The sequence below is a fragment of the Dunckerocampus dactyliophorus genome, chromosome 13 (genome assembly GCF_027744805.1).
Source record: "Dunckerocampus dactyliophorus isolate RoL2022-P2 chromosome 13, RoL_Ddac_1.1, whole genome shotgun sequence".
NCBI lineage: Eukaryota > Metazoa > Chordata > Actinopteri > Syngnathiformes > Syngnathidae > Dunckerocampus > Dunckerocampus dactyliophorus.
Window position 1 is genome coordinate 9,103,330 of NC_072831.1, and position 19,620 is coordinate 9,122,949.

The 19,620-nt window shown below is 44.1% G+C and overlaps 3 protein-coding genes across 4 annotated transcripts; 2 read left to right on the plus strand and 1 right to left on the minus strand.

The window, feature by feature from the left end:
• On the plus strand, positions 1–5,130 carry im:7136021 (uncharacterized). 2 transcript variants are annotated; one of them, XM_054797476.1, is made up of 4 exons: positions 1–1,520; positions 1,646–1,846; positions 2,859–3,069; positions 3,155–5,129. In XM_054797476.1, exons 1-4 carry the CDS (start codon positions 815–817, stop codon positions 3,408–3,410), a joined length of 1,374 nt encoding a protein of 457 aa, XP_054653451.1. In that variant the 5' UTR covers positions 1–814; the 3' UTR covers positions 3,411–5,129. The 2 variants fall into 2 exon arrangements, with proteins under 2 accessions (XP_054653451.1, XP_054653449.1); XM_054797474.1 differs by having other exon boundaries at positions 2,859–5,130.
• Positions 3,514–6,654, minus strand: dtd2 (D-aminoacyl-tRNA deacylase 2). Its single transcript, XM_054797477.1, has 3 exons — positions 6,357–6,654; positions 6,097–6,166; positions 3,514–6,027 (listed from the first exon to the last, which is right to left on the minus strand). The coding sequence occupies exons 1-3, from the start codon at positions 6,471–6,473 to the stop codon at positions 5,708–5,710; spliced, it is 507 nt and encodes a 168-aa protein (XP_054653452.1). The 5' UTR covers positions 6,474–6,654; the 3' UTR covers positions 3,514–5,707.
• An 823-nt stretch (positions 6,655–7,477) lies between these two features.
• On the plus strand, positions 7,478–10,017 carry nubpl (nucleotide binding protein-like). Its single transcript, XM_054796678.1, has 11 exons — positions 7,478–7,626; positions 8,192–8,336; positions 8,413–8,447; positions 8,514–8,604; positions 8,683–8,722; positions 8,787–8,877; positions 8,951–9,044; positions 9,180–9,265; positions 9,349–9,469; positions 9,651–9,733; positions 9,845–10,017. The coding sequence occupies exons 1-11, from the start codon at positions 7,498–7,500 to the stop codon at positions 9,905–9,907; spliced, it is 978 nt and encodes a 325-aa protein (XP_054652653.1). The 5' UTR covers positions 7,478–7,497; the 3' UTR covers positions 9,908–10,017.
• Positions 10,018–19,620: the final 9,603 nt, after the last annotated feature.

The window sequence follows — 19,620 nt, forward strand, 5'->3', positions numbered from 1 at the left end:
TTCGTCGTTGATTGACTTCCAGACTATCCACGAAGAAGAATTCGGAGGCGGAAGTACTTAATATTCGGCTGCCGTGGATCTGAAATCAGACTAGACGGATAGGGTCTGTGGTCATTAATTTAACAATTACGGGGACATTTTTTTGCTATTAAATACAACAATTAGAAGTTTAAAGCCACAATAAAGCTTCTGTCGTCGATCGACGGCTCTCACGCGGTAAAATGGCGAAAGCGGCGGAGGCCAGTCGGCCATGGGCTGATGTCTCCAATTCCGTTCTTTGTCCAAGTACCTCTGTATTTTCCCTTTATTGATTGCCCTGATATGTTTTGGGTGTTGTTGACTTCAATAAAAAAAAACTGTAGCGATCCTCTTAGGTTTTTGACGTCATAACTTTTCGAGGGCGACCAAGCGATTGTTTGCGTTAAGGTAAATATTTGTCCCTCGGTTGCGGTATGAAGTTATGTTTTTGTTCTGTATAAACATTCACGTAGTCTGAGAAGAACAACCGCAGAAGAGAAGATAAACCAAGTGTAAAATGTAAAGGTTAAAAGTAGTGGGTAAGCGGACTGACACAATGCATGCTGGTGTAGCTGGCGAGCACGCCCTCCTACAGGAAGTCGAGGGAGACCACATTCGGGCATTTAGATGGTTGAAGGCAGTACAGTAATCATTTCATCAATTACGGCCACACACAGCACAGGTGAGAACAGCGCTTATTGATGACATAAGTACCACCACAGTCAACACGCCAGAAGTTTAACGTTCATGAGCAAGCACCATCCACGCCGCTGAGCAGTGATTGACCAGGGAGCAGATGTCGGAGCTGCCGCCTCTGCCTCCGGAGCTCTGGGTGTCCGTGTTCTGTTACCTGAGCACAGAAGAGAAGCACGCCGTCCGCTGCTGCTGCAGGGCCCTCAAGCAGCTCGTCGACCACCCGTACCTGTGGAGGAGGCATACAGTGGTGCTGTCAGACCTCCGCCGCTACACGTTCGGCTTCTGGGACACTCTGCGCCACCGCAAGCTGACCCGGGTGGCGGTACGTCACCTGCGGCGGAAAGAATGGCGACGGCTCGTCAAGTTCCTCCCGTCGCTCACCGCCATCGTGTTCGTGGATGGAGGGCGGGTGTACAAGCAGAAGTACCTGGACCACCTCATGCAGTTTTCGGACATCAGGGATCTTGGCGTGCGGGATACCTCCTGGGGTGAGTCCATGTTGGGCCCCGGCCTGAGCGCCCACCTGAGGGATCAGCTGACACACCTGAGCGTGTGCAACGTCCGCCTGACGTGCACCATCAGCTTCATTAAAGCGGTGTCAGAACTGACCAACCTGCGGCACCTGGTCTTCCACCAGCAGGGGGAAGGCTACGGCCTGGACAAGGTGCGTCCTGTGCCCCGTAAAGACTTCCACAACATGATGGTCCACCTCAAGAAGCTCACGCACCTCTCATGGGGGATGAGGGGGGAGCCACGGGAACCTCTGCCCGACGACTACCTGAGCCCTCCGGACCCGCAGCATCCAGGTAAAAACACTTATTGTCCAGTACTCTCGTCATGGACACTTGAATAGGAACACGCTTGGAGGAGTTTGTGAGTGAAGTCATCAAGGCTGAGAGGGTCTAAGTAGAACCTCTTTTGACTTCCTCAGGATCCCAGTACGGCGGCCCAGCTCTGACCAGCCTGGAGCTGGTGGACTACCCGGAGACCATCCTACCCGAGACGGCCTTAAGGAGCCTGACGTCGCTCAGATCGCTGACGGTGCGCTACAGGTACATTCGAGATGGCGTGGATTGTCGCCTGGCCTCCTGGCTGAGTCCTCTTAAGCAGCTGGAGACTCTCAGCATCATCGGTGAGTTTTTGTGAAGCTTACCTCCACCAAGGAAGAACAGTATGGCAAAGATATGATGTGGATGTTTTGTTCACATAGCGTTGCAAGAATTGACTACATTGGATTGCATTTAGCATCTAGAATATATAAATTGTATCGTCCTTTCATGTATGGGACCTTCGCTGGTAAAATGTTGGACATTCCGTTCTGTGCGCTACAAAGTTACCTCTGTTACTCATTAACTCATTCAATCCCAACCCCTTCAGGACCGGCCATTTTAGACGATTTTGACTGATTTTTCAAGGCACACAATATTGTGTTCCATGGCTATAGAGACATGGAACCTACTAAGAAAAGATTACACTCTTGTCTTTCATCAGAAAAGTTTCTTTCTACCGTTTTTTTGTTCTTTAGTAATCAGCATCGGTAAGTTTCAGGAAAATCTCAGTTCCCAACAAGAAAATGGAGAAAAACAGCTTTTTGTGAAAAGATACTGTACTGTACATTTCAAGCATCACTTCCACTTTGACACATTTTTTTTTGCTTTTGTGACAGCTCAAGTATCTAAAAAAAAAAAAAAACTGTACCACAACATAAACAATACAAAAAGGGTTGTGTGGCATCAAAATAATAATTTATTTACAAATATAACAGCATGAACGATTTACAAATTCACATTTGGAACTAAACTATGTGCACGCGTGTGCGTTAAAATTTCCCTACAATGAGTAACCTTCTGCACGTTACACTAACCCTAACCCATGCTCTTCCACTTCCTCCTTGCTGTCAAGTGTGTTTTTACAGGCAAAAGATCCCTGCCGAGCTCTTACCAAATGCACTTCTGCCACCTCGTGGCCGTTTTTATGGTTTAAAACTGCTTTACAAGTGACGTCTTTTTACTGTGCAGTTGCATCATCACCTCTTTTTGCCTCTCGCACAAAAAACTGTAATAGACGTATTTGGATCATACCTTCGGGTTTATAAATATACATTTGGTATTGAATGATTTAATATTTTGTCATCGTCCTGACAGGCGGGAACTCCTTGGCCCTCTACACAACCACCATCCCTGCCAGCGTGACCAGGCTAACGCTGCGTGTGGCCATCACTCTCAAGGACTTGGACTCCATCGCTCCAAAAGTCCTGTCTCTGGAGCACCTGGACATTGAGCAAAATCGCTCCAGCGGCAGCCTGTGTCGGCGCATCCCCATGTTGTTCCCTCAGCTCAGGACGCTGCGCATAAGGTTCAGCCCTCACATCCAGATCAGCACGACTAGACTTTTAGCATGTTCTGTTCACGCGCACGAGCGCTGTTCTCTCACCTTCCAGGTTCTTCCGACGAGAGCCGGAGAAGGACCTGCTGAGCCTCCACCGGCTGCGACACCTGGAGCGTCTGGAGCTGCTGGTGGAGCGCTCCTTCATCCTGAGGGACTACCTGAACGGACACCCATGGCCCAGCCCTTGCGTCCAGGAGCTCATCAACCAGCTGCGAGAGCTGTCGGCCAACAGGATCACTGTCATCACTACCATGCGCCAGAGAAACCCCCTGAGGGAGTGCAACTGTGTTTGGGAGGGAGACAGATGATCCGAGAACACTAGCAGAACTTTGAACTTCTTCATTGTGAAAGAATGAGAACATTTCACATATGATCATCTTGTCATGGCTTCTCATTTTGAATCATGGTATGGTTTATTTGGATGAAAACTTAATTTAACTTCATATAGTTGACAAGAATTTTTTTTCCAACATTTGTCACTACTTAATAGATGAAGATGACTTAGATCAGTAATTGTAGTGGTTGCTTATGCATTGCTGATGAAGAAGGGACATTAACTCATAGGCATCAATGTTAACATGTGTCAGCAACACATTCAATGTCCTAAAATGGGCCCTTGAATTTTTGACATTAAAAGTCACTTAAAAGTCATGTAACAATTGTGATGATTTAATATGGTGTCAAAATAATTCAGCTAGAGCTGCAGCTATTGAATATTTTAGTAATCGAGTATTCTACTGAAAATTCAGATTAATGAAGTAATAAAACATGTTTACTTGTTTAAAGAGCAATTATGAATACAAAAGACATTTCACTTACTAATGAACCAATTAGTTTAAATTTTAAATAGCTTTATTTTTTAAATTCACATTTAACAGAGGAACAACCACTTATTTGTCCACCACGCTCAGTGGGTGCATGTCTTGGACTATCATGTTTATAATGCTATTTATTAGCCCAACTGCTTGCTCAGGACTACACAATGGTTCTTTGTAGATACATGTATCCATCCCAGACCGTACACGTGTCAGGCGAACTTGGCCCTCGACCAATGAATTAACAAAATGACACACAGACTCGACGGCTTCAGATTTCTTGCGCAAGGAGAGAGCATCTGTGCCACACTGCAATACTCTCCTGCTTCTTTTTATTGACATAGATAGACGTGGTAAGTTAAGTTGCGACATAAGTCAAAGCTAGTTCCGGCAGTGGACTGTTGAGGAGTCATGCTTAGGGCATGACTGTGGAATGTGCTTGTCAACCTTGAATTGTCCTTAGCTCACGCGTGTGGGGGGACAGCCCTGGTCGTGCCTTGCACCGAAGGTGCTTCTTTATCTCAACCGCTTTCTCTCAGTCCACTCAGAGTACTTTTCCACTTCTAGAGAATAAACAGAGAATCACAGTGATACTTGAATGTTTGATATGTACGTAAGTATGTACATACATTGGTATTTGATACTGTAAGAAAATCTTTAACAAAACGCTTTACGAGTCCTTGAAGCAAAAAAAAAAAAAAAATCCTTGTTTGTAATGGAGGTACTCAAATTACTCGAATCATTTCACAATGTGCATATTTAAGAAAATGGTACATATTTGTGGCCTAAATTAGGCATACAAATGGCTGAATTACAAATATAAGGCATTCAGAAAACCCATTCAAAGTCAAGTTGTAGTTGTGGTATGTAGTATTGTACACTGGCCACTGGGAGTAATGTTACATTATGTTACATTGTGGAGACAATACCACCAAAAATGTCCAGAATACATGGAACTTTCCCAACGTTAATGTGTGTCTATTTTTTTATGTTTACTATATTGGGTACTCGGCCACTCCTGGGATGGTTTACCACTGTTCCATGTTTTGGCCATTTGTGTACAATGGCTCTCACTGTGGTTCCCTGGAGTCCCAAAGCTTTAGAAATGGCTTTATAACCTTTATCAGCCTAATAATCTCAATTGTGTTTTAACGTGGGGGGAATCACTTTTCCACACGGGGCCATGTAGGTTTGGATTTTTTTCTCTTAATAATAAAAAGTTTCATTTAAAAACTGCATTTTGTGTTCAGTTGTGTTGTCATTGACTCATATTTAAGTTTGTGTGGTGATCTTACACATTTAAGTGTGACAAACATGCACAAAAAAAAAAAAAATCAGGAAGGGGGCAAACACTTTTTCACACCACTGTACCCACCAACAGTTAACAGGAAGTTTCCTGAGCATTGGGACTGTCTCCAAAGCAAGAGGAACGCAGTTTCACTTCAGAGACCGTTCAGACCTCCCAGTATCTCGGTTGGCGGGCTGACTGTTCTCTCCAGCGGTGGCGTTGCAATCGCTTGTATCTACTCCTTTTTAATATTACGCTGTTAAACTTAACTTCAGGCTCAGGCTTATTCCTGCAGCTGTTAGAACAAAAGAATCTGGGTGGGCCTTACTCTGTACAATGGACGGTCCGAACAGCAATAAACAAGGGATTACTGTACACGGTGTACTTATTGAAGTGTACTGATGGAAGTACTGTATTCCATTTAAGACAGTCAAAGAAGGGTGTCTTGTAGCATAAGGGATCTTAAGGAATACACACTTTATAAGATAAGGTTTGTTATTTTTCAGAAGTCCATCAGATGCGTGTAAGGCCCGTTGGTGTCCAGCTTCAGGACCTGTCTGTTCCCGTAGGTTCCATGTTGGACTATCACGTTATTTGAAGAGACAGCCGCCGCCAGTTCCTGCTCACAAAGTGAAACAAAGGTACTGTAGAGCCGCAGTCCATCTTCTTTGCCGATGTTGTTGTGGTACTGCATGGCTCTGCCTTTGGCTTTGCCTCCCAGTGTGGCCTGAGGGACCACCAGCACGCTGCCAGGAAGCTCCAGCACGGACACCATCCTCCCGGAGTCTGACTCGCACAGCCGCAAGTTCAGCAGCGTGGAAACTAAACCAGACACACAATAAAGACATTTTTACACGGAATTCTGAATGTTCAAAACAACATGTCACTCACCCATCTTGGGCAGGATGTCATCTGTTGCACCTTTTAAAAAACACACATAGATCACCATTCCTCTTTCAATCTGTCAGCAGAAACAGTACAAAAAAATAGGAAGTGTTAGCTTCTGTATCGATCTGTAACACTGCTAAAGTAGCTACTTTAAACTGATATTTTTTTTGTACTTGGTCATCAGCTTTGCTTCACTTTCATTTTGACCCAACTGCAATATACTTGGGCACTGGGAAATGCTCTGATCAAATAACGTTTGTCACCTGAACCCATTGGGCCTCCGAGTGCTCCTCGGCAGGTGTCACCTGCAGCCTGGCTTGCAGACACTGCTGCAGGACAGTGCGGGCCACCGGCATAGAACCACAGCTTCTGTCACTCATTCCTCTCAGACACAAGGCTCGGTCGTCGTTTCCGAGACTGTCTTACTGACTACTCAAAAAAACCCAAACACATAAAACATACGACCTGTGAAGTTTTAAACCAAGAAGCGTCTTGCAAAAACAAGACAAAGAGGTTAACTGTCGAAAGAGTGACACAGCGTGGCTCACACTTCCTGGTACGTCTCAGCACTCAGCAGCGATTCAAAATAGTAATGGAAATTTCGGCTTTTCATAGAGAGCCGGTTCTTTTGGCTCCGTTTACTAAAAAGAGTCGACTCTTTCGGCTCCTAAGTGACTGATTTTAGTTGTTGTCTTAAATTAATTTATTACAAAATTAAGTGTACTGTGAAAAGAGTTACTAACGTAAAAATACACCATATCAAATGTTTATTATTTAAATGAATTTATTGAAATCTTCAATGAACAGCTACAAAAATATACTAATACAAGACCTATCTCAATAGACAAGGTCAAATCTCTGCATGCAAATTTCTAACTATTTACAATCAAACAACACAATATCAACAAAACACCACACAACAAAACATAAATTAAAGCGAGCAAAACAAAAAGAAAAAAACGCATCCAGGTAACATTTGTGTCTTTACTGAAGACGGGCATTTAAAGGCTCCTCCTCCGTGTGCTGTGTGTGTTTAACCGCCCCTATGGCGTCACACTTTCACAGAAAAAAAGACGAGGAAAAAAATAATCAGCTCTCAATTAGCGCCCAACGACGCGAGCCGGCTTCTGTGTTTCATTTCAAAGAGCCGACTCTGACAGCCGATTCGTTCGCGGCGGACACATCACTAATTCAAAGAATGAAAACTGCATTGTCATACCCACTCAGAACTACTGTTAACTCAAATATAAAAAAATTAAAATTGACTTTAGAATATATCCTAAAGATGATCACTTAACATCACAATAACAACAACAAAAAACTTTTCTTTTTCAACACAGCGTGCTATTGCGCAATGTTGACGCGCCTCAAGTTACCAAACTGAGCCGATTGTAGACTGCAAAGATGGCGCAGGTCACATACAGCAGACTGTCTTGTTTAATGCGAATTAACGTAAACAAATCGTCGGCTTTATGGAATCTACCAGAAATAAAACCTGCGTCTGCATTGGGGGTTCAGTTTATACGCTTCCAGGTAAGTCATCAGTACATTTCTACGGACGCCGTTCATTGTCTCAGGCTAGCTGAGCAGTTGAGTCGGAAACCGGAAGTCGTGTGATGCGTACGTCCGTAACGTTCATTAAAATCCATGCACATTTAAGACTACCTTTAATTTCTTTAATTGTCTTTAATTTCGTATTAAATGTTTTCTGTGGTACGTTCGTCGCGTTAACGTGCAATGACATTTCTGAATATTCGCTTTTAATCACAAAAAACCCGAAGGGTGACTGTAGTTGTTGACTGAAATTGACAACCCTACCACATGACAACATTAGTTGACGTACAGTCCCACTATCATGAAATGTCTTACTCTGTATTTCCTCTTTGTATATAGAATAGCTTGTACGATGTGTTATTAACTGAAATCGCATACCGTACATACATACATCATTTAACAATGGTTTGCGTAGTAGCTAATAGCCTGCCTGCACTGAATTAGTCATTATTGCAGGCTGTAGCTGCAGATGTTCGAATGTGCAGCAATAAGATCCAGGTTTTGTGTGCGAAAGCCAACTTTATTTTGTCTGTTTGTTCTCCAGAGGTCTGTGGACAGCAAGGTATTACAGGAAAGACAGAAGCAGCAGATGGCTCGAGGTCTTCCCAAGCAGAAGCCCATCACAGGGGTCAAACAGGTTGTTGTCGTTGCTTCGGGGAAAGGCGGTGTGGGCAAGTCCACCACGGCAGGTAGCAGCTTCCTGGTTGGAAAGAGAGAATTTAAATGGTTTGTTGAGTTTAAATGTATTTAATTCTGCCTGTGCAGTGAACTTGGCACTGGGATTGATGGCGAATGATCCGGTAAGGAATCTTCCCAGAAGGCTTCTTCACTGTTTTCATGTTTTTAATCCGGCCTCTTCCTGTCAGTCGAAGACAGTCGGTCTGCTAGATGCTGACGTGTACGGCCCGTCCATTCCTAAACTGATGAACCTGACAGGAAACCCGGAGCTGACGGACAGTACGTTTCCCTGCTACGCTGTGACATCTACAATACATCCTCATTCATACTTCTCATAAATCAGACGTTTTCTTGCAGGCAATCGGATGCTGCCGCTGACCAACTATGGAATACCTTGGTGAGTCCTAACATCAACAACCTGCTTTCAGAGTCATGACCTCTAACCTCCACCGCGTCCTCAGCATGTCCATGGGCTTCCTGGTGGAGGACGTGGCCCCCATCGTGTGGAGAGGCCTCATGGTGATGTCCGCCATCGACAGACTGCTCAGACAGGTTCCAATCCAAATATCTCCGTCGTGCTCTTTCACCCTGCGCTGCTCTTTCACCTACACGTGCTCGTGTGTAGGTGGAGTGGGGCTCGCTGGACTATCTGGTAATCGACATGCCTCCCGGGACAGGTGACGTCCAGCTGTCAATCTCCCAGAACATCCCAGTAGCAGGTGAACATGGGTGTTGGCACGTCCAGCAGAGGCTTGATGTGTTCCCAGCCTGAGGGGGTGGGGACTTTTGGGAGGCTGGGCTTGTGACTTGCTGGCTGTCAAGCGCCTGATTGGGTGTGTGCCGTCCATGTGCAGGTGCGGTCATCGTGTCCACGCCGCAGGACATCGCCCTGCTGGATGCTCGTCGAGGAGCCGAGATGTTCAAGAAGGTTCACGTCCCGGTAAGCAGCTTTTTTTTTTGCGTCCACTGATTGAGTTTATTCCTCAAACATCTTGTGCTTGTGTTGTGTCTTTGTGGCTGCAGGTCCTTGGTCTGGTGCAGAACATGAGCGTCTTCCAGTGCCCCAAATGTAACCATCAGACTCACATCTTTGGATCGGACGGGGCCCGGCAACTGGCAGACACGCTGGGAGTCAAACTATTAGGTGACACACCTTAAAATATATGGAGGGACGCCTCCAGGATGGGAGAAGGGACCAAATTGTAGACTCGTCTTGCTAAGATGAAGAATGAAGACAGCTAAGGACTTTCCTCTGATTGATTCATTGATGAAGAGATGTGTCCCAATACTTACACAAAGTAAAATTTTGGATGTCTCTATCTTAGGCGACATTCCTCTTCATATGAACATCAGAGAGATGTCAGACAGAGGACAGCCGGTGGTCATCTCGTGTCCGAGCAGCCCCGAGGTCCGACTTATCACCTTTCCTACTCGATGCATCTGATGTGATGATTAGAGGCTGTGTGGACAAACTGTTTGATTGCTGTGTGTGTGTGTGTGTGTGTGTGTGTGTGTGCAGGCGGAGGCATACAAGAAGGTGGCATCTGCCGTCGTCCAAAGACTGGAGGAGGTCAACACTTGACGGGAAGTCAGCCTTGCAGATTTGACACCGAAATGAGCACTGATTCTTTTCTCCTTTTATTCCACTGAAAAACATTCTGGCAGTATTCTGATATTTAATAAAGTTATTTATCAAAGTGTTTTGTCTTTTGTGTTTACTGGGGGCAGTTACCACATTGTCAGCAGTGTAGGCCACATAATTAAGCCTCATTTCTAACTAGAACTGACTTTATTGTTTCATTCTCAGGACAGGGGTAGCTATTCTGTTAGCCAGCTAGCGTTGGTTGTGTAGTGGTTAGCATAGCTGGATTCTCCAGACGGCATTGGATGAGGTCGCAGTTACATCATCGAACACTAGAGGGGGCTAAGTGACTTTAGTTGACTGCTATGACGGCGGCCCTCGTCTTGGGAAAATGAAATGTCACTTAAAAAAAATGACATCACACATGTTAAGATAAAACACATGGTACTGTGAAAGTTCAATAATAAGATCTCTTTAATCAAATTAAGACCTTTCACTCACACACAAAGCCAGCATTTATAGACGAAAGGGAAAAATCCATCTGTCTGACAGCATCGGAGAAAGCTTTGTACAGCAGTGATTCTCAACTATTGGGTCACAGACCAAAAACTGTTTTCAGTGGGCTGCGGGTCTGTCCCTGCAGTGTTGGAGCCACAAATTTGTCATTGGGGTGGCCAAGGTGAGACCATTACTCACATAAGGTGATACCTGGATTGTCTAGACGGCCAGTGGGGTGGCCGGAGTGTGACCAGGGGTGGCCACGGCCACCATTGGCCACCCCCGTAGCTCCACCACTGCCTTTGGACCGTCTGTTAGAGCAATTCATAGCTGAGCTGTTTGCGGAGGACATGTTTTCAATGCATAGTTTCTGGATCCTGCTCACCATCACATCTGCTCACTATTTGAAATCTGCTGTCATAGAAGAAGACAAACAAGCGCTATTAGTATATTGTGGTGAGCTTGGGTCACACAGGAAATGGTCAGAATGGCTAAAATAATGCTTATGCGTACAAACACTTACATACATGCAAAACCATACCCACCCCTACAACCCGCAAGGCATGCTGGGTAACCTCACGATAGTTACTCTCCCGCACTCGCTGGACACGTAATTTGAGTCATGAAGGGGTGATGGTGGGAATCACTGATGTACGGTATACATTTTACATTCCATATTATATCACGTTGCTGTGGTGCGTTCAAGGACCATCAAATACCATGTAAAATCTTAATGCTTGCAGAAAAAACATGATGAATTAAATAAAAACATCAAAATGGAAACATTGCGCGCTTTGTGATCATGGAGTGTGGCATCTACTGTGCTTCCCTGTTATGTCCTGCCGGGGAGACTGGCGCATGCGCAGAACGCCGGCTTCGATGATTGATGGATGAGAGCCGTACACATGCAAGAAAGAACTGGTTTCCAGTTGCATCACATAGCTATGTTAGTCCCACCCTTATAAAGTCCAGCAACATCTCTTTAATAGAGTTTTTACTTGCTTTTGAAAAAGCTGCTTTCAACCCAATTAATGAGGTCATTTTGTTAGTGCAAGTAAATGTACTGAGTGTGTGTGTATGGCGGATGGAAAGGGGTTTGGTGCGCTGCCCCTGGTTGCGACCATCTTTAAGGGAACTGAAAATGACTGATTGCTAATAAATGCTAGAGGGTCATGGATTCCTTGCGCTGTTACAAAGAGATCTGGGAGTGGACGAGGAGTTTATGCTTCCGGGCTAGCCTGGGACAATATTTTAAGAAGGTAGAAAGGTCTGCAAGTGAGCTCCTTTTGCAGATGATTTCCCATTCAGGCCGTCTCTCCCTCCCTTGCAACGCCCCATCCAGAGAGCGAGACAACCACAAGGATAAAGTAAGGAGTTGCTCCCTTTTTCGTTTGATTCTTCTATTTAATTTTTGATGACTGTATTTTATATGCCTTTCGTGTGTTCTGTGTGTAGTGTGAGCAACTTAGATTCGAGTTCTGACGTACACTTACGTCACAAACGCATGGTTTTGGCTTCGTTTTTACACTGGATGCCCCTACTGACACAACCCTGGCTGGGAATGTAACCCACGCCCTCTGCCGCAGAAGCATGTACCGTGTTAATGTGAATATATAAAATATACATAAAAACATAAAAAGACACACAAAAGTGGGCCCTAACAGAACTAGTACAACACAAACAAGTTCATGTACAGTCATGAAGTATTTCTGCTTGGTTACTGTTGGCACGGTCCTCTTACGCTACTAAATGGTCAAGCTGGCTCCTGCCAGGCCATCAAAGTGTCTGAAGGCAATATTGTCACCATGAAGTCGTCCTCCAAAATCCAGAAATAAAAGACACATTCAAATGATTCCACTGCCTTCAATCTTCTGCCAAATGAGTCGCACATGAATAATACAAAACTGAAATGTATTATTGAATGTGGTTAGGCTCAAACTTTTCTGCAACTTGAGAAACAAACCCACAAAGTGGGACAAATGTAAAAGTGCTCTCATGTCAGCGGCACACAATCCACGGGATGGTCATCCATAGGGAAGGGATTTATGGCTTTTGAAGGGAGACGGATCTTGAGGAGCCATTCCTTTCAAAGAGCCGTTCAAAAGACTGTCTGGTAACTCAGTTAGCGTAGGCCCCGGTAGGGCGTGTTTTTTCTTTTTTTGGACTTTTTTTTTAATGCCCAAATCTCATGTGCGTACAATTTCTGGTTAGGGTACATTATGGCAGGTGTCCATCCGTCCATCTTCTACCACTTATCCGAGGTGGGGTCGCGGGGGGAGCAGCCTAAGCAGGAAAGCCCAGACTTCCCTCTCCCTGGCCACTTAGTCCAGGTCCTCCTGGCGGATCCCAAGGCGTTCCCAGGCTTGTTGAGAGACGTAGTCTCTCCAACGTGTCCTGGGATTTTGCCGAGGCCTACCAGTCGGACGTGCTCTGAACACCTCCCCGGAGAGGTGTCTGGGAGGCAGATGCACAAGCCACCTCATCTTGCTCCTCTCAATGCGGAGGAGAAACGGTTCTACTTCGAGCTTCTCCCGGATGACAGCGCTTCTCACCTTTTCTCTAAGGGAGAGCCCAGCCACCCTACGAAGAAAACTCATTTCGGCCGCTGGTATACTCTATGTTGTCCTTTCGGTCACTACCCAAAGCTCATGACCACAGTTGAGGGTAGGAACGTAGATGGACCGGTAAATTGAGATCTTTGCCTTTCAGCTCAGCTCCCTCTTCACCGCAACGGACCGATGCAGAGTCCGCATCACTGAAGACGCCGCACCAATTTGCCTGTCGAGCTCACGTTCCATCCTTCCCTCACTCGCGAACAAGATTTCGAGGTACTTAAACTCCTCCACTTGGGGCAGGATCTCATCCCCGACGTGGAGATGGCCCTCCATCCTTTTCCGGGCGAGAGGAGGTGCTGCTTCTCATCCCGGCCGCTTCACACTCAGCTGCAAACCGATCAAGTGAGAGTTGAAGGTCACGGCTCGATGAAGCCAGCAGGACCACATTAAAAATCTCTGCAAAAAGCAGAGACCCAATCCTGCAGCAAACCAAAACCGTAACCCGTCAACACCCTGGCTGCGCCTAGAAATTCTATGGATAAAAGTAATGAACAGAATCGGTGAAAAAGGGCAGCCCTGGTGGAGTCCAACCCTCATTGGAAATGGGTCCGACTTATTGCTGGGAATGCAAACCAAACTCACACCAGTCACACAGACAACAGCCTGAATTAGGTCATCCGGTACCCCCTCCCCACAGAATTCCTCGAGGAACACGGTCTAATGCCTTCTCCAAGTCCACAAAACACTTGTAAACTGGTTGGGTAAACTCCCAGGCACCCTCAAGGACCTTGATGAGAGTGTAGAGCTGGTCCACAGTTCCACGACCAGGACAAAAACCACACTGCTCCTCCTGGCGAGTGTGTTGTCGTGTTATTAATACATGGCGTGAGTCCAGCTGTGTTATTAATGTATTTTCTTTTTCACAAACATCCTTGTTAGCATAGCTTGCTAACATAATGGCAACCAGGAGTCAGCTATGTCACCCGCCTATGATATCATCAGTGGTTGATTCTTAAAAATGTTAACAAAACACGTTTTTATAGATTTACAATTAAACTTAAACATCCATCCATCCATTTTTCCGGCAGCTTATCCTGGCTAGAGTCACGGGGGTTTGCAAGAGCCTGTCCCAACAGGCGGGGTACACCCTGGACTGGTCGCCAGCCAATGGCAGGGCACATATAGACAAACAACCATTCACACTCACATTCATACCTATGGACAATTTAGAGTCGCTAATTCAGGTCAGGTCTTCCTGATCTCCTGACTGTGTGGCCAACATGCTAACCGCTTGACCATCGTGCAGCCCAGAAGATCACCGGTAGCAGATTTGGGTCGAAATGATTTAAAGTTTTAAAGGTTTGAAAATTTAAACTTCAAATGTGAAATATTGATGAGGATTTCACTGTTTTCATTGTCAACATTCCATAAGGTGGTGCCGTACTCCCATGCTTTCACAGTGACATCACTGCTTTCAATTTTTCCTCACCTAGAAAACTTTGTGGCACAATAAAAGGCTACACATAACTTCCCTTTTCTGACAACTTTCCTGTCAAATGTTATGTTCTGTGTAGGTCTGGACTTCAGATGCAGACGCGTGAGGCAGAAAACCAGTTGAAGTCTCTTCAGTGATAATTCAAAAGACAAAGTACAATGGTGGGCAACTTACTGAACAAAAAAAGGACCATCAAAAAGAGAGCATCCAAAAAAAGAACCGTTGTCTCCAAGCTGCACAATCATTGTAATTAGCTTGGCAACCAATCAGCAGCAGGTGCACCCAATTGTCCCACTTCAGGCCGGAGGAGAGGGCCTCTGAAATTTAAAAAAAAAAAAAAAAAAAACACAGGAGAAGGCAAGGACAAAGTGCAGAGCAGGAGGTGCAAACGTGGACTGGAACCAAACTTCACACACAGGAACATTTTAACGATACAAAAAAATCATAAACAAGAATAAAGTGTGTTTATGTTTATAAAAATAGAATACAAATTAGGACATGATAAGAATGTGAATGCAAAATTGTACCATCCGGTCTAGTGTGTGTACACCTCAACTACTTTACAAGAAAAGTGCATTCAAAATCCAGATGGGTGCAACCTTCGACTCACTCATATCTCCTCCTCCATGATACAGCGGCAAAAAGTCTTCAGTCCAGTCAGGCAGCGCCTCTCCTCAGTTAGCTGTGCACGTCCCGTACAGCTGCGCTCACGTGACTGGAGTGTGCTGTGGACAGTTCAAACTCGGGGATGTCAGGTGTCGCGAACAACTCAGACTCATGGGGCACACAGGTGGTGACACATGAAGGCGGTTTGTTCTTGGTGTCATCATTTAAACGAGCCGTTCAAAAGACTCCAGTCATTTGAGAACGTCACATCTCCCATAAAGGATCACTTTCTGTCACTCTGGTGTCACCACAATGCACGCCTAAAAACTCAAACCTAAATACAGTGTTCTCTCGCTCTTGCGGATTTTTTAAGTGCATTTTAGTGCGTTTTTTTAATATATACAGTGTATGAACGCTATTACAGACCAAGCATGGCTCTTTAAGAAGAATTGCATTGTGGGAAATTGAGTGTTATAATTATGTGCTTTAGCACAGGCTCTATTCTCTCTCTTCTGTCTGCACCGCCCATTGTCTTCTGTGTCCTGATTGGCTGCAGACCATTGTCAATCAATCTCCTGCGTGCCATCTCTTGTGAGATGAGGAAACAGGAGCAATATGTTTTAACAAGGATACAAAAACACTACAGCTGAACGGCGCCAGGATGAAGAGACACGGTCCAAGGAGTGAAAAACACGTGTGTCAATTAATAATTTTGTTTTGTCCAACCTAGTACTTTCATCATTCAAATTCAGACAAAATTTGAACTTTGAGAGTGCCTGTCTGAGAAAACTGTATAACGTGTATGGTGAGGGGTTGTTGCAGCCTTAAAACGTCATAAACGTAAAAAAATACATGGATTTCACTTATCGCGGGCTATTTTGGGAACCTATCCCCCGCGATAAACGAGGGAACACTGTATTCACATTTAAAAAGACACGTACAAGTCAAGCGTCCTTGCAACCTTGTTGTTTGTCTTCTCTTTTAATCACACGTGCAATCAGTGCACTTGGAAAAAGTGCAAGGACGGATGGGATCGAACGTGAACCTTTCCTCATCCAATTTCTCATCATACTGTGTGCTCTGCTGCTTCACAACAAAGATGGTGTTTGTTCACCTCTCCTGTTCACAGATGGTGCCTCCTTTTGTCCCGTGTGTGTTTCCATAGATGTGACTGTGTGTGTGTGTGTGTGTGTGTGTGTGTGTGTGTGTGTGTGTGTGTCAGGCTTGGTGATTCCCGCCTGAGGCCACACAACCACACCAGCGTGTCTGAGTGAATAATTCATGACAACAATCCCTCTCTTCTTGGATTAATAAACACAGCGCTTATTAGCATTGTGCTACAGCTAATCTGCGACTTTCTACCCGGATTATCCTGCGTGCTGTTCTGTAGGTCCTGACTCAACGGAAACATTCAAAGATGACCCGACTCATTTCCATTCAAGGTGATGGAGTGTCAGCCAAGGATGAACATCTGCCTGGTGATAATGTTCCACTCCAGTCCTGTAGGTGGCGGAAATGTGCATTATGTGTTTTTTCCACTTATACTTTTGAGCATGCAAGTGCATTCACATTTCACGTCATTACAGTTAAGTGTAGAATGAAAGCAATGGATTTGGGACAGCACTACACTGTCAACATTCACACACTCAGGTACTAAGTACACAATGTACCCAGTACAGGATGTCCTCCGTGTCATGATCCTGCTGGGTTGGTTTTTCCTCTGTATTCCAGTGCCCTTATTTGGGAGTTCCTGGGGCGGAGCCACCTGCTGCACACCTGCTGCCAATCGCTTATCAGGCCTTTACCCGCCTGCTGTTTGCCACATGCTGGACTGTCTTCTGTTCTGCCCCACGCCACGTCTTTAGTCTAGCTCAGGGGTGCCCAAACGTTTTCCAGCAAGGGCGGCATACTAAAAATGAAAGGATGCAAGGGCCACTTTGATATTTTGGAAAGCAACACATGTAGATATGCTGAAAAGTTATATATATTTCAAGAAAAAATGGCCTCTCAGCTTTGTTATATACAGTAGGTGGAAAAAGCGTATTATTAGTAAAAACTTCGGCGTTAGCTTTTTTCTCCCCCCAAGTTTAATTTTTTTTTTCTTGAAAAATATTCTTCTCAAATTATCTTTCTAACTTTTCTTCTCATAATATTTTGACTTTATTCCCATAGTATTTCTTTTCCCCCATCCTCTTTTAAAAAAAATACAACTATATTTTGTTTGTTTCTTTTCCTATTATTACAACTTTTCAAAAATAAAATGCTTTCTTTAATATTTCAACTCTATGTCAGTAAAATGATTTTTCCTTCTGATTTAAGTTAATTCTCGTAAAATTGAAACATTTTTCTTGTTAGAATATTACTTTTTCCTCTTGATATTTTGACTTTATTCTTGTAAAATTACAGCTTTTTTTTTCTTTTTTTCTCTACTATTTCAACTTTCTTCTTGCAAAGTTTCATCTGGTTATCATGACTTTATTCCCATAATATTTTGACTTTATTCACGTAACATTATACCTTTTTATGCAACCTAATTTTCCAAAAATTGCAATTTTATTTTGTTTTGTTTTTTTCCTCATAATATTGCAACTTTTTTCTTCGATATTTCAATTTTATGCTACTAAAATTATTTTTTCCTCATCATATTATAATGCTATTCTTTTCACATTTCTTGTTAGATTACAACTGCTTTTTCCCTTCATACAGTATTTCGACTTTATTCTTGCAAAACTACTGCTGCTTTTTCCATTTTGCTGTTGTTTTTTTTAAGTTTTCTTGTTAAATTATATTTTCAGAAGGTTTGCAGGCCAACAAAAAAACAGCTGCGGGCCGCAATTGGCCCCAGGGCTGCACTTTGGACACCCCTAGTCTAGTTCTGGCCTTGCTTAGCCCTGTTATTTGTTCCGTGCATTTTTGCAAAGGAAAATTTTACAAAAAAGAACAAAAGTGACGTGGTCTTTCCTCAGCGTAGCGATGCGCAACTGCGCAATCTTCCGCCTTCGTGTGCACGAAACAAGTTCTCTTTTCATTTTTGTACAGTATTAATCATTTATGGGAGTGAGTTGTAACCCCAAAACGTCATAGCACAATAACCACCTGTATACTTTTTGATGTGTACTGACGAGAGTATTCCATTTGAGGCGCAACCTATGAAAATGAGTCCCAAAAGGCCGAAAGTAATTGAACTGATTGGATTGTGCTGGTGCAATTATGAACAATAACATACAATACATACAATAGACTGTATGTACTTTATTTCTGCATACAACATACTGCATATGTGACATGATGAACAGAGTTTGAACCTGTGACGAGGAGATAGAACAACCCAGACGATGCTTCACTGTGTGTGTGTGTTTAAGATGAAAGGGATGCAGACTGGCCCGGGGCTCCAATTAAAACCACAGCGAGGTTGCCATGGCGATATAGGTGAACTCCAGTACTTTATGAAATATTCCTGAGCCAGCCAACAAAGTGTTTGGTGTTGATTTCGAAACCTCTGTGTGCTTGTTCTGCCTGCAGACGCTAACAAATTTGGACTCTTTTGGGAATTCTTCAAAGCTTTGACTTCTGGAGGGTCATGATGTCGTAGCATTGGCCCCTCCCCTTCACAATGTCACGCAGACAAAGGAAGACAAATGACTTGTAAAAGGAATAAATCACAAAGCAGGACAATGTAACACGCAGAAAACAATGTTGAATGTGTTTCCAAATTAGCGACGTGAATGCTCCACCCGTTCAACTGCTTTTTTCATCATTAAGGGCCTGATCTACTACAGTGCGTATAAAAAGAATGTAAACTTACTTGTGTGTGCAAAGCTGATTTACTAACAGGGTGCAATGAGGACTGCGTCTGTCATATGAGCCAAATAGGACTCGCGGCCCATTTTGGTGTTTGCCTCCATGAATATGCAGAAAATATCCAAACTTAAACAAAAACTTAAAATATCCAAATTTTGCACCCTCAATGTGATTTAGCAAATGTGAAACCTGTTTGCGGTCGTTTTTTTGTTGTGTCTATGTGCACGGTTTGCACGTTTGGAAGCCAGGACAACACTGCATTTTCTTGCGTCTGGATCATTCCAGCGCACCAGTTAGTGCCCGGTGGAACAACAAGCTGTGTGCCCCTGTCATGTTCCTTAATCCACTGCTACCAAACATATTGCTCTTATTTTTTCATACAATTTGAAAACCTTGCGTGACCATCGATTACTTTTCTGGTGACAACACAGCCAAAAAAAAACAGGAAGAAAGGTTATAGGAAAGAAATGGCCATAAATTGTAAATTTCACCGGTTGTCGTGTAAAACACGTACACCGTAATTTCCAGTGTATAAGCCCTTAATTTGATCTTAAACTTAACTAAAACTATGGCTTATACAGCGGTGCGACTCAGGTATGGCCATGTCCGAAGCTCGTGACATCTCCTCTACTTCAGAACTACAACTACTTCTTTAAAGTGTGCTGCCCGTGAGTTAGTGAGGAAACGTAAGCTCTTCCTTTGACAGGAGCCAATCACGAGCTATAAGGGAACCCACGACAAGCCTTCCCATCAGAAAT

Coding starts and splice junctions, on each gene's coding strand:
- im:7136021 (XM_054797474.1), top strand. CDS start 815: ATGTCGGAGCTGCCGCCTCTGCCTCCGGAGCTCTGGGTGTCCGTGTTC. Junction 1,521..1,645: donor TCCGGACCCGCAGCATCCAG/GTAAAAACACTT, acceptor TGACTTCCTCAG/GATCCCAGTACGGCGGCCCA. Junction 1,847..2,858: donor GGAGACTCTCAGCATCATCG/GTGAGTTTTTGT, acceptor TCGTCCTGACAG/GCGGGAACTCCTTGGCCCTC.
- dtd2 (XM_054797477.1), bottom strand. CDS start 6,473: ATGAGTGACAGAAGCTGTGGTTCTATGCCGGTGGCCCGCACTGTCCTG. Junction 6,167..6,356: donor CGGAGGCCCAATGGGTTCAG/GTGACAAACGTT, acceptor TTCTGCTGACAG/ATTGAAAGAGGAATGGTGAT. Junction 6,028..6,096: donor TGACATCCTGCCCAAGATGG/GTGAGTGACATG, acceptor TGTCTGGTTTAG/TTTCCACGCTGCTGAACTTG.
- nubpl (XM_054796678.1), top strand. CDS start 7,498: ATGGCGCAGGTCACATACAGCAGACTGTCTTGTTTAATGCGAATTAAC. Junction 8,448..8,513: donor GATTGATGGCGAATGATCCG/GTAAGGAATCTT, acceptor TCTTCCTGTCAG/TCGAAGACAGTCGGTCTGCT. Junction 8,723..8,786: donor ACCAACTATGGAATACCTTG/GTGAGTCCTAAC, acceptor CCGCGTCCTCAG/CATGTCCATGGGCTTCCTGG.